The sequence below is a fragment of the Hibiscus syriacus genome, unplaced genomic scaffold, assembly GCF_006381635.1.
Source record: "Hibiscus syriacus cultivar Baekdansim isolate YM2019G1 unplaced genomic scaffold, ASM638163v2 tig00008289_pilon, whole genome shotgun sequence".
In the NCBI taxonomy this organism is placed as follows: domain Eukaryota; kingdom Viridiplantae; phylum Streptophyta; class Magnoliopsida; order Malvales; family Malvaceae; genus Hibiscus; species Hibiscus syriacus.
Genome location: NW_024062162.1, coordinates 196,170 through 211,381, shown reverse-complemented (window position 1 = coordinate 211,381; position 15,212 = coordinate 196,170). Strand labels below are relative to the sequence as shown.

Here is a 15,212-nt window from a genome sequence, read left to right as displayed (position 1 = left end):
TTGATCACCTTAGCCGATTACCCATCATGGAATATGATGTGACGATAAAAGATGAATTCCCTAAAGATTATTTGTATTTGGCCTAAGGAGTACTCCCATGGTATGTAGATATGGTAAATTACTTGGCCACGAGAATATTACCTTCAAATTTATCACGTTTCGAGGTAAGTCAAATTAAACATGAACTTCGATTCTATATATGGGGTGATCCATACCTATGGAAATATTGTCGATTAGGTAATTCGATGATGTGTAGCAAAAAGTGAGGTAAATTCTATATTTAACTTTTTCATTCTTATTCCTGTTGAGGCCATTTTAGTCCAATGCGAACTGCACATAAGGTATTGGAATGTGGATTTTTCTGGCTGACTATTTTTCGTGACACATATTTTTTTGTAAATTTTGTGAAAAGTGTCAATTGTAGGTAATTTAAGCCGAAGAAATGAAATGCCCCTTAACTCAATTCATGTTTGTGAAATTTTTTATGTGTGGGGAATTGATTATATGAACTTTTCATTTCATCTATTGGGAATTGTTACATTGTTCTCATTGTTGATTATGTGTCTAAATGGGTAGAAGCTAGGGCTACTCGTAATAATGATGCTAAATCACTGTCGATTTTCTAAAAGATTTTATTTTTTCTAGGTTTTATTTTTTCTAGGTTTGGCACACTGAGGGACATAATCAATGATTGTGGGACACATTTTGGTAACCGAATTATTGAAGCACTCATGAAGAAATATGGCATAACTCAAAGAATTGTTATGGCTTACCATCTGTAAACGAATGGACAAGCGGAAGTTTTGAATCGAGAAATCAATCCAATCCTTGATAAAATTATAAAACTGAATTGAAATGATTGGAGCTTGAAATTAAACGATGTCTTATGGGCATATCGCACCACTTATAAAGGTCCTATCGACATGTCCCCATATTGCTTAGTCTTCGATAAAATGTTTCATTTTCGGTTGAATTACAATACAAAGCTTACTGGGCAATTAAAGAATGCAGCATGGAGATGGATAAAGTTGACGAAACTTGAAAACTTCATATTCAAGAGTTTGAAGAAATACAAAGGAATGCCTATTATAGTGTTCAGATCTATCAAGATAAGAAAAGAATTCCATGACCGATGAATTTCTTTTAAATCTTTTTCTATTGGGAAAAAAGTGTCGCTTTTTAATTAAAAGCTGAAAAATTTTGCAGGAAAATTAAGAATGAAGTGGCTAGTACCTTTTTTCATGACTCAAGTTTTTCTACATGGCACAGTTGAAATTCAAGATGATTCGGGAACTTGTTTCAAGGTTAGTGGTCATTGGTTGAAGCCTTTCTATGAGAATCATCAAGCTTGTGTGATCGAAGAAATCACTCTAGAAGTACCTGTAGTCTGAATCATGTCGTCGAGCTAACAATGTTAAACAAAGGAACTCTAATGGGAGGCAACACATTTTATTTTATTTATTTTATTTTTGGTATTTATTTTTTATAATTTTTAGGTACACCAGGTATTTTCTGATCGATATCAAAATTATGGACACGACATTGATTCGAATAATGGTCAATGTTCTTATACAACCGAACAACCCATCGACGCTAGCCATGAGGAGTATTCATATCCCTTCTCATTTACTTTATTTATTACGTATTAGTACAATACTCTTTTAGTGAGACAGGAAGAGTGAGAATTTCACCTTATTTATTAATGTTGGTTTTATGGGATACCTCGATTCTTATGACTATTGATTGCCTTGGTTGACTTGTTAGTTTTGTCATGATCTCTTGTTTTCAAGCTTGATTTGATCTTGTTATGCATGAATAGTTGATTTGAGTTGATAAAATAATTTGATGAAAGCTTTTAATCTTGTGGTATAATTGTTATCGTTGCTTAAATATGAGATTGTGATTGTTTTGCTAGTGATTGATGTTATGTCAAGTGTGTAACTTTGTGAGACGATTGTGAGTGGCAGATCGTTTGAATGTGATCGGATTAGAGAACCGGGTGACGTGCTTGGGTTTTCATCTCTTTTCTAGTTTAAAGATTCGATGATGAGTCGAGACTACGGAGTTAAAAAAATATAGAGAAACACAAAAAGGAAGAAATTTCAAGAAAAAGGAAAAGAAACTAAAAAAGAAGAAAAAATAAAAAAATGAGAGGAAAAATAACCACTTGAAAAAAAATAAAACTCATACTCCGCCAATCGCTTATAATGAGGAAACTAAACTTGGTTTGAATTCGTCTCACAAACAAATAACAAAAGCTCAGCATATCTACCTCTTATTCATTTGGTTAATTGTTGTTTATTCGATTATCTTGTCACTTTTGTTTGATTATCATGTCTAACTTCTTCAATCCATATATGTATTTGGAATTTTACATAAACTTTCAAGTGATTTTTTAATGAATGATGGAAATTGGAATTGATGTATGCTTGAGGACAAACATTGAATAAGTGAGGAAGAATTTGATGAGTGTTTAATATTACATATTTTTATTATTATTTACCTCTCATTTATCGCTTGGATATTATTGATTTATCTTTATTTTGAGTTTATTTTTGGACAAGAACTTCATTGGATTAATTAGCCTAAAAACTAATAGATTTCGACAGTCCATTCTATAACACCCATAGTCCATATATATATCTCATAATACAAGCCACAAATGTCACATCAATTAGATAAACATTTACTATACATAAAGATTTAAAACCTCGTTTCTTTTTAAACTCACTTTTTTAACTTTTATCTTATTCGTATAAAATCATAAAATAATATTAATCACTGAAAAAAAATCCAATTTTAGTCTGTAGGTAGGCAGTTCAAAGCTGATCATAACGATATATATATATATATATCACTGCCTAAATACTACTTAATTTTTAAAACATTTAAAATATAATATTCTTACTATTCATTCATAAATATGATTAATACTAAAAATTAGCCAAAATTAAAGAAAATAATCCTAGTTATTAATATAGGCCCTTTTAAAAAATGAATCTAATAAAGCAACCTAGCTTATATAATGTACATGCCACTAATAAGTCAAAGTTAGGATATCTTTCTGAAACCGTCGGTAAGTTTAATTTTCATAAGATGTTGACAAGCTCCTCACTTTACGTCCTCTACTTTATTCGAACCTACACATGAAAATCATCACGCACTAAGTAAAACTCAGTGAGGCAGAAATATAACTAAAGTGATATAAAACCATAAATTTCATAAAATATAAGAAATAAATTATAATTTAACTAAAAACATTAAACTTCAAACTGGGCTAGTCAAGCCGTTTTTCCTTTTGAAAACCTAAAAATCACCATCTCATGATTTTATCAAAAATCATGTAAGTCAACATCGAATATCATAAATAACTTTTGTTCTTTTCATTCAAGCATATTTCAAAACTTTCTTTTCAATTATATGTTCATTTCTTTCATATATTGTCATAACTTTCAAATTTATTGTTATAACCTAATGTATATGTAAGAGAATATAAGGTATGTGAGTTTAAGGTGCGCACTAGTCACAACACAGTGCCGAATCATAACTGAAAATTTGATATGATGCACTTCAGTGCAATCATAACTTGAGCACCAACGGTGCTGAACATTAGTATACAAATGTACCAAATCTAAACTGATAACTGAAAAGTACTCACTAAATGGCATGCTAAATGTACCTATGACTCTTAATGCAACATACAATGGGCTTATATGTATCATCATAGAATCAATTATTAATCTGTGTCTGATAAATGTAAAACATCTTATATCTAAAAATATTTGATAACTGTAATCATCTGATATCTGTAAATATATAATAAATGTAATCATCTGATATCTGTAAATATCTGATAACCGAAAATCATCTGATAACTATAAACATTTATAATTCATCATCATAAATATCATACTTTGGCAGTTCATACCCAAAATCATTCATAAAACTTGATGAAAAATTTAATAGAAATATTCAATGCTGAAAAATTATAAATCATACTGGAAAATAAAATGAGGTTGACTTATCGCAAGTCATCCTCAATTATAATAATCAAATAAATAAATTGTAATCACTTTAACACTTTATTTTTTTAATCAAATATAAGTCTCACTAAGCTTTAGATTTAAATCCTTTGCCTTCCACTACTTTCAATACACAATTTATCGAAATTCCATATTCTTGCAGTTTGCACTACCTTCAAACAAATATTATTCCGTATTAATTTATATACTGAAAAATTTTCTGTTTGCACCAATGAAAATTTATATTATGTATTAATTTAGTAAATAAGTTAAGGATGCAAGTTGGTGAAATCTGCCTAGAAATTATGTTCTGAACAAATCACCAGAAATTATAAAAAAATAATTGAAGAATGAATCTTATATCATTGGATTTGTATATTAGTCTAGTTTTGTTTAGAACAAACATAAACCGATTTAGATGGGTATAAAAAAAGTTATGAATTTTTAATTGGTGATAGGTTAGAAAACAGGGTAGCAGATTCTACCCAAAACAGCTTCTGTCAGTCAACTTTGAAAATTCGCTATAAATTGTACAAGTGGAACTAGATAGAGTTCCTTATATGCTTAGATTTTTTAGACTTATAAATTTTCTTCTCTTTAAATCTTTCATTCTGAGCTCTCTCTAGAGCTTTAGCTCAATTGACCACCTCTTGAAACGATGACAGATTCAAAGCTAGCAATAACTCTTTTAGTCTAGGGCTCAATCCTTCTACGAACCAATCACATACATCTTTTTAGTCGGAACAAGCTCAGCAACAAAACTACTTGTCAAACTCACATTATATTAATACACTGTATAATCCTCTTATTTCAAATTCAGAAATTATTGCTTCATTTGCCTAATAAACTGATCACCAATGTACTTGTTCTTGAGTTCTTCTAAGAAGAATGACCATGTCACTTGATCACTTCTCAATCTCATGGTGACATTTGTCCACCATACTCTAGCTTGACCACGTAACAGTGAAACTATTCCATCTAATTTCTCCATTTCAGAGCAGTGGAGTCCATCTAACATTATCTTAATGTCGTTTAACATAGGTACGCAGTAACAGGACCTTCCTCAGTTTCACCCATGAACTCGGGTGTTCCTAAACCTTTCAATTCCTTAGCTATATTCACTATAGAAGTTGAGGGAGCAGGAGGTTGAAAACACGACAAAATAGTGTTTAACGTCATGAAAAACAACCCTTGATCTTGTACTGGTACTACCAGAGGTGTTCGCTCTTCACCCTGCCTGGCCAGGGCAGGTGAATTGCTACTACCTTTAGGTATATTACTTCTCCTATCACTTTGGGAACTCTCACGATCAGACATCTAAGACATAACCATATAGCTTTATTAGAAGACAATATACTCATGACTCTATCAGATTAAAAACTTTCACTTTTTGTTGGCATGTATACTTTTTTAAAATACTTTTGACTTCGATTTAAGCCTAGAATCGACTAAACCTTAGCTTTGATACCATTAAATATAACACCCCAACCCGTATCCGACCCGAATATGAGTCTGAGATGTTACATCAACCTTTCAAATCATTTCTTATATAAAATAGAGGAAAAATCTAGATTAAATTTAAACATACTGAATAATTTACATATATTAACTCAAAAAGTTTACAAAAACTGTTCAGAGCTTATACGATTTAATTCTTTAAATACATGCCAACACTATATAATACAACAGGGAAACCTATTGTTAATTCTTCTAATCTGATATTTACAGAAGTTACGCTGTCTCCGTTGCCTATATTCTCTTTGGAACTTCTCGGATCCTAAGTGTTAAACACGCACATGCTAAGTCATAGACTTAGTGAGACATGTAAACAAATAATTGAAACTAAACTACTTAACAAATGCATGTACATTTCATACAACACAAGACTTATATAACACATATCATTATTATCATTATTAACATTCTTATCATTAATTCATATAATCATATACTCTTAAAACTAACAATGCACGCAACATCACATAATTCTGATAATACTTTTTAAATCACAAAGCATGTACCTTATATACAATGCACTTGTTTTTATCTTTCTTTATTAGCCCATGTATACTTCTGAAAACTAAAGATATGTGAGTATATTGAGGTTGTGCACATATGATGTCACCATAGCTCGTATAAATTCCCACTAGGGTACATAGAATTTATCCCGAATGACCATGTAGAAATGTCCCGAATGACCACATATATGTCCCGAAGGACCACATAGATGTCCCGAAGGACCACTCCTTAAGGATCACATATATATTCCAAATGACCAAATATGTGTCCTGAAGAACTGCATATATGTTCCAAAGGATTACATATATATCCTGAAGGACCACGTAGAACACTCAACTCTTGGCATGCCAATTATACCCCTAGCTCTCATAACACATAACATGGACATTATCATTTATGTCATTTCACATATTCATATAAGCATGTAGTTCCCTTACACGTAGAACATTTTCATATGATTCACATTCACATGTCACATAACTTATATCTTGTTCTTATGTCTTTTCATAGCATATATTCATATAGATCACTTTCATGAAATCACATATCTCTTGTCACAAGCCTTATCTCTTATGATCATGTAATCATATAATTTATTATCACATAGATTATAGTCATATAGTTTATCACACTTGCATGCATTCATATAAATCAAGTATAAAGATGCATTAACATCTAGACATATACATATATTCATATTCACCTAAACATTATATCACTACATGCCTATATTCACATACTCATGTAATCTAATATCGGAATTAGACTCATCGCAAGCCTTAATTCCATAAATAACTTATACTTAATATCATGTACTCACCTTGGTCTCACTTGCCAATACAAATTGTTATCTCTCTCTCTCGTAAATCTTACTCTGACAGCCTGTCCGAACTTTTCTTTCGATCGATATCTACACGAATATACAATCCAATGAATATAGAAATTCGAATTACTAGAAAATTCTTGCCAATGCAAACTAAATAAAGCATAAATTTCTAATTTCCAACTTAAGTAGTATCAGTACTACAAGGGTAGTACCGATACCTATATGCTGGTAATATCGATACCCTTCCACAGTATCGATACCCATTCTTGATTCTATAATTTCCTTGCAAGAATGGTATCGATACCTCCTTATTGGTATCGATACCCCTGGTATTGATACTATCACTTCAGTATCGATACCTCATGAAGATTTATCCCTTTTCTTCATTATGGTATTGATATTGTTCATGCAGTATCGATACCCTACGCATAATTAACCCATAATTTTCCTTGTAGTATCGGTACTCACTCAACCAGTACTGATACTACTAACCCAGAATATATTTCTTAAACCCAAAATTTAACAATACTTCACTTAAACTCACTCTATTTAAATCCCTTCATGAATTAAACTCAACTATACATACTTAAACTATCTTTTAACACCATGACACATCATCATCTTAATATCTTACCATAACTCTTGCATTAAGAATTTTACTAAACTTTTAACATGTTCTAAATTCATTTCTAACACTTGATACTTCTTATCTCAAATTATGACAAGTCAAATATATCTTCAAAATTCCTAACTCATTTCCCACAAATTTACTTAAAAACTCCATTTACTAAATCACTCATAACTTGTCTATCTTTTAGCTTTAAACCACTTTAAGCTTTCATTAATCTTTCTTAACACCTCAAGAATCTAAAACATTACTAAAATGCAAGGAACAATCCATTAGAAAATTCTTACCTTGCTATGGAGTTCACAGGAAGAAGAAAGGGAAAGATGAAGAAAATCCAGAGTTGTATGATATTTCCTTCTCCTCACATCCACGTAGATAATAACACACCATACATGAATTTTGAATTCATTTACTTGTTAAATAACCATAATGCCCTTTCAACTTCTAATATTTACTAATAAATCATACTCAATTTTTTTCCAAATAAATCCCTAAACTTTCTAAAGTTTTCAAAATTAAACCCAAAATTCCAGAATCTTACAATTTGGTCACTACTTAGTTTTTGGGATGTTACATTGATTTTATATCTAATAGCTTAATCCAAAAATAAAGTATACGGCTTCAAAAATCAAAAATAAAATCTTACCTTAATAAGCTTGGTATTTTCGGCCATGAGGAGGAATATAGCTGAAAAATATTCTTCATCTATTGATAATTCTAGTATTTATTAATTAATACACTTGGCATTTGACTAATTAAATTGAATTTAAAATTCAATTCTTAAGAAATTCTATTTTTACCGAGCCTTGATAATTACCAAATTTCATTGCATTATCTTCCTTTAAAATATTTCTTAGTCAAAGATGAATCAACTTGGCTTTGACTTTCTATTTTGGCTATGCAATTTTCAAAAATTACATTTTAGTCACTAAAATTCCACTGTTCAATCAAATATGAAAAATTACGTTGATCTAAGCTAAATTTATCTGATATAAATTATGAAAATAATATTCCCAATCATTTTCTAATATCCTTCAAATTTTCTTAAAATTATGATTCGATCCGACTATCTGATTTCAATACTGAACTTTATTTCTTTATAACTATTAACACAAATCCCGGATTAAAAATATGTTTTCCATGAAACCCCACTTTCAAGAGTAAACTATCCATTTATGAAATATTTTTTGGAAAATTACCACTTAGGTCCCTAAACTTTTCCCAATTTATACTTTAGCCACTAAACTTTCAAAAATTATATTTTAGTCACTATTCAAAATTTGGGGTATTACACATTCAGAATCTTATAGAATACAAGCATAACTTCCTTGAATATTTAATTTGGAATTTACTTGGGATAAGGTTATCCAAAAATGAAGAAAAATTCAACAAAAAAACTTAAATATTTATCTTTTGTGATAAAACTTTTAATTTATGATTTTTAGTTTGATTATTCTATTATAATTTTATTTAATAATTATTTTTTTTTAGAACTCTTATTATGATTTTTAGTTTGATTATTTTAGGAATTAGTAATTTTAGGAAACTCATATTGTAATTTATTTATCTTGGTTATTTATTGAAGTTATAATTTTCTTTCATCTCCATATTCATCTTTCTTTCATTATTTTGTTTCATTACTTTCTTTTCACAATGTTAAGCATGATCTAATCCATGCTTGGCTAAACTTCTACTTAGCCAAAGGTTTTGCGAAACTCAATTCCATTCTTGAGAATTGAATCTTGATCTTCATATCGTATTCTTGATTCTCTAGAAACTGGAAGTGACAATCAATCATTCTCTTAAAAGTTATTACATCTTCAACTCTGAAGGTGCACGTTAATTTGAATATTGTTTTGCTTGAAGTTTAAAAGTCGGATCAATTGGTCATAATTCGACTTCTTGTGAACAAACTTAGCAGCAACACATTAAGGGGAATCAAGATTGAGTTTGATTCTCAGTGAGACGCTGTAACTTGAGTCAAGCTTTTTCTAGAATTTAAAGTTATTTTGGATCTAACGGCGATAGACGTGGCTAGACCAACAATGATCGGATTTCGGAGATAGACTTGGAAATTTCTATTAATCGGAGAGAAGAGTTAGTTGCAGGGGTTGGGCCCTATTGACTGTAACCGACATACATTACGAAAGGAAAAATGTTATTTCGATTATCAGTCGAAATTGAGGCTGAGCAAAACCTTAGGCTATATCATCTTTATTGAATTCTTGTACATTATTTATTTTCTCATTATTATTTTTATTTAATATTTATTTATTTTCATTAATTTTAAATTCCCTTTTATTGTCTTGCAGTTGATTCAATCCGAGAAACAACATTATCAAACTTCCTTAGTCCACGTGGATCGATCCTACTTCTCTATACTACTTTATTTATTTATTGGAGAATTATAAATTATTTTTATTTCAAAAATTTGATGCTTGTCAATATATAGTTAGTTAGTTAGGATTCATTTACACCAGTGTAAATCTAAAAGTTTTACACCATTTTAGGACTATTGTATTTAGGGAAATCAAAGGCTGAGATTAACTCCTTTTTTTGAGTTAATATCTTCTCAGTTTTACTGTTAATCTTAGTCATTAATTTCTCTCATACATATGTATGTGTATATGTGTGTGTGTGTGTATTTAATAGGGGTTGTATCCGTTTACACACAATGTAAAGCTAAGAGTTTTACACCTTCTAGGATCATTGATGAGAGAAATCAAAGGCTGAAATTAATAGTAGGAAATGAGAAGATATTCACTAAAAAAATAAGGAGTTAAACGTAGCCTTTGATTTCCTTCAATCCAATGGTCCTAAAAATGTAAAACTCTTAATTTTACATTAGGTGTAAGTAGATCATAACCCTATATAATAGTGTATCATTTTACATATTATTATATCTCTTCATAAATCAATAAATATGCAATTTTTCTTTCACATGTTTCTGTTGTCATTTCTTTGTAGAAAAAATTCGTCGCCTTCAGAATTTTTTAAGATGTCCAAAGATTTACTTGAAGATAATATCGTTATTTCCTCCATTTGACTATAGTTCCTCAATATGATTGTTGTCGATCTCATCACCAGTTAAATTATTATCTGACAATCTGATAGACCCATCTACCAGCCTATCAATTATTATTAGTTTAGAACTAACACCAATCACCCTAATGCTTGGTGTTAGAGACATGTATTCCTGCACAAGCAAGATTGAGAGAGGAGATCTTCTTCAAGGTACCCATTGTTCATTATCTTTTGTAGTTCTTTTTTTCTCTTTTTTGTAAATCACTAAGTCACACTGATTGTATATTTCTGCCTAGTCTAAAAAAAGTGAACCATCTAAGACAACCATCTTTTTATTCAAACTATCAACATATATTTTGAATAAATTAAATATTAATATATTATTAAAATTAATTTAATTTAATTTGAAAACTTTATGTCGATTTCATTATTAATTTATTGACGGTAGGCAAAATCTTTCACTATTGAAAACTAATCTTAATATAATATGATATTTGGTTGATTTGTCTCTATCTTTTCTGCATTTGACTAAAATCAAGAACTCCCAAATGTTGAAGAATGATAAAATAAATGGAAATAGGACATGTGGGTCTTAGATTAGATCATAACTTTTGACATCCTAAATTCCCCTAAAGTTTGCTTTCTTATCTTATGGACTCTTTTTAAATTATAAAATCTTAGTATGGAATAGTTTGATGAATAAAGAAATGAAATGGGAAGGGACATATAATTGTGGATGACATCGACTTCGATGACAGCTACAAAGCAGACATGGTTGGATAGGGCAAAGTGGCATTAATATAATCCCAAAAACAATATCAAATTATTCAATATAATGGGGCATGCTCTTTAGGGTTAGGAAAATCACAGACAGGATCTTCCAAGAGGTTGTTTTTCAAAAGCAAAATAAAAGGTAATTGGGATGATGCACAAAGAGGGGAATTTAGGATATAAAATTTCAAATAAAGGTATAAAATTTTCGAATTTGTTCAAGCATGTCTAATCTTTTGAAAACGTTTTTAAACAAGGACGCTCATTTTGAGTATATTCAAAAACGTCATATCCTTATTTAATCAGACTAAAAAGTATTAGAAATTTATTTGATATTTTTGTAATATATATATATTGTTGTACCCCTTTCAAAGCTCCTCCGCAAGATTAATCTCCACAACACAAGGCCTTTGGAGATACCATCATTGTTAAAACCTCTTACGAGTATCTCTGTAAGAATGATTTCAAAGGCTGACACTCCTTAGTAAGCAACAACCTCTTAATACGATCTTTGTTAGGTCCACGTGACCTATCAAAACTAAATCTATTGGCAGCCAACTGTATCTACAAGGTCTGTTAACCTACGAGTACTCATAATATCCTTACGCCTCACATCACTAAGAGTTATATAAAATCTTTCAATTAATACCAAAGAAGTGTTTGGACCCTTTCTTCACGAACCCCTTCTCTTTATGAAGATAGAATATATATATATATATATATATATCAACATTAACTTTTGTCATGTACTTAGCATCATCATCTGTGAGAGGTTAGAGAATGAACGCCCATCACCAATTTAACACTTCCCATCACCTTTGTGCCTCATATGCATATTTAGGGGGCTAAAACTTGTTATGTGAGAAATGGAACTTATCAAGGGTGGATATGGACCCTTGTCTGGACACTTTGAGACATGGTTGTCATCATTCATGACCAAGATTTTTTTCCCCATGATTTGATTCATACAAGAAAAAAAAAAACTAGCTTCCTAATAAAATATGAATTATAATTTGGTTCAAATCATCTTAAGATTTTAGCAATGATTTGATCATAGAGTTTGGAATTACAATACTAGTGGAAAATGGAAAATCCAACACCCACCTAGATTATGACACCTCTATTTGTCCTGTTTTGTTGAAAAGATGAATGTTTTAAGCAACCTCGTTGTTCAGACCAATAAATGTTGTCGGCCGGTTTTGTGTTCAAAATTTTACCAAACAGAAGATTAAAATAAAAATCCCTGCACATGCATGCAACAATCAACAGTGTTTTCAATCGTGTTATGTTTATTGTAATTGTGATGGTAGTGGGTGTATTACGATTATTATAGGTATTGAGATTTTACAATAATAATTTCAGACAATGTTTTTATCATTATATAACAGTTATTTTAATTACGGATTGCTATCTAAATCTATGTTCACATCTTATCTATTACATTGCATAGGAAACATTTGCTATCTAAAGCCAATTATATGCCAATTTGTAGCTTTCTGATAAAATACTCATTTCTCAGTTTTAGTTTTTGCTTTAAGGCTGAAGCTTTAAGTACTTAATGTGGGATAAAATATAGTACGTTCCACACTGTTTTGTAACAGTTAATATTATACATGTATATATATGTTGAACTATTTTTGTATTTAGTTGAATTGAAGTAGTGATGAACTGCAGATAGATATAAAGAGCAGAGCATGGGGTTCCATAAATAAAAAACAAAGACAGAACAGAAATTAAAAGGAGAGATTTATTTCCAAGTTTTTGCAATGGCCACCAGTACAATGGAAGACTGGAAATGAAATAAAAAATTTAAAATATATGAAAAAGAAAAAAAGATCATTCTCTTCCATTTCTTTTAATTTCATTTTCCAACTCCAAATTTTCTTTGGTTTTTTGTTTACTTAAAACCACCTGTAAATCTGATCCTCCCGGGTTTGTAGCTGGTTTGCAGGGGGAGAAGATGTCTGCAAAAAACCCAAAATGGTCTTGAAAATTTGATCAACATATAATCTAAGATTTTGAACAAAGTACCTCAAAGTGTGTTGCATATAAACCAACTGGAGCATGATTCTTCTTGTTGTTCTGGGAAAAATCATCAAGAACACTTAATGTAAGATCATTGAAAACAACATGATTATTGAGGAAAGATATTTGTAACATTAAGGGATTACCTTGAAGTGATTGATGAAAGGAGAGCTTGCAGTATCATCGTCTTCATGTATCTGCAGTTTTCTGTGTCTTTTACCACCGCCATTTTTATTCAATGTGACACCTTGGGGCACCATATATTCATGATATAATTGGTTACTACCATTATCTTCATAGAAATGTGGAGGCCCTGAAGATGCATCAGAAACCATGGAAAGATCTTCTTCATCAACAACCTTTTCTTTACTTCTATTCTCTCTAAACCCACTCTTTTTAACATTCTTTTTCTTTGATGGATTGGCAGATAGAAAAGATTGTTCTAAGTAATTAGTCCAACCGGACTCACTCCCACTCCTACACTCAGAGGCTATGAAATTCATCTTACTTTCTTTTTTCAAAAGAAAACCCTACACTCAATGTGTTTCCTACCCACCTCTACCTAGAGCTCCCTTTTATCGAGAAGAGAAGTAGGGTGGTCTAATTATGACTCTAGTGTCTACTATTTTGAAACTATGGTTTAATACTTCTACATATTTTGATTCTTCTACTTTAATAATGTTATTAGTAGGTCTAAAATGGCAACTTCATCATTTATCGAACCTTTAAAATGATAACATAATATTAATGTTATTAGATCGTATAATCAGAATCAATTTTAAAAGAAGTATTGTTCTCTTTATAAATTTTTAGTTCAAACAATTATATATACAGAACGTATGTGTTGTTAATAACTAAGACACTACTCTCTTGTAACCCTGTATTATCAACTTATGTAAGCCCCGCAACCCCAATTGGTAAAAGGAGAACCCTAAAAAGGACTGGTAATAGTAACAGAGGTTATATGTGTCCATGTAATAGGAGGGTATTGGATCATGTAAGACATAAGAAAGGGAGGGAAAGGAATTGTGGGAAAAGACTTGAGAGAATCACAGATCCAAACCCTAGACTGATTTCGTCGTCGTCTTCCCTCAGAGTGTGAATGAATCAAAAAGTGCCAGTTGGGTGGGTTGTAACTGAGAAAAAAGAAAGAGAGAAGGGAAAGGCACAAACCTCTTCACATGCAAGACAGCCAGGCACTGCGTACTATTAACAAAAATTGGACACACCTCCTTGGGCTGTAATATCCTTGCTGGTCCTACCACAACATTTGGACAGTCAGTTATCGAGATAATCGGAATAGTGACCGTTATATAATTAATAACAATATCATTTAAAATCATTATTATATGATAATAATATTTACAACAATTACAATAACACTTATTATATTCATAAATCACGATAAATAGTACTTAATGAAAAAGTTACTAAAACTAAAACTCTTTTTTGTTATATACATCAGTCAATTTCACAAACATCTGGCAATCATGGTTTTTTTAATGTATATCATGTATTTGAACAGTTATTTTCCGCTTGTGAGTGTACGGATTTTATTTAATGAAATTATGCAACTTCTCAAGACAAAATTGTACTAAACCTATCTTCCCTGGACTACCTTATGTTTATTTCCGCGTGTAATGTTTACTCAGTTCTAGTTTGGTAAATATTAAGAAAACCAGTACCAAATATATCAATTCAAAGCTTTTTTTTCATAAAAAAGGTTAGAATCCTTAACATTTTATGTGCATAATTTTTTTGTGAAAATTTTAAATTTTTTTTGTTTGAACATTTTTATGTGCCTAAATTATTTGATTATATGTGAAAATATGATTACTAGTTAAGTATACTTTGGATACATAAAATATTTCACAACAAAACTTTAATATATATAGAT

At 30.5% G+C, this 15,212-nt stretch overlaps 1 protein-coding gene across 1 annotated transcript; it reads right to left on the bottom strand.

Annotated features, from left to right (window-relative positions):
* Positions 1 to 13,191: 13,191 nt before the first annotated feature.
* On the bottom strand, positions 13,192 to 13,818 carry LOC120202199 (protein SOB FIVE-LIKE 6-like). Its single transcript, XM_039202667.1, has 3 exons — positions 13,462 to 13,818; positions 13,322 to 13,372; positions 13,192 to 13,254 (listed from the first exon to the last, which is right to left on the bottom strand). Exons 1-3 carry the CDS (start codon positions 13,816 to 13,818, stop codon positions 13,192 to 13,194), a joined length of 471 nt encoding a protein of 156 aa, XP_039058598.1.
* Between the last annotated feature and the right edge of the window lie 1,394 nt (positions 13,819 to 15,212).

Excerpts from the sequence above, each read along its gene's own strand:
- LOC120202199 (XM_039202667.1), bottom strand. The coding sequence starts at position 13,818 with ATGAATTTCATAGCCTCTGAGTGTAGGAGTGGGAGTGAGTCCGGTTGG. Across the intron at positions 13,373-13,461 it reads CTTTCATCAATCACTTCAAG|AACAACAAGAAGAATCATGC; the intron begins GTAATCCCTTAA and ends GATTTTTCCCAG. Across the intron at positions 13,255-13,321 it reads TATATGCAACACACTTTGAG|ACATCTTCTCCCCCTGCAAA; the intron begins GTACTTTGTTCA and ends GGTTTTTTGCAG.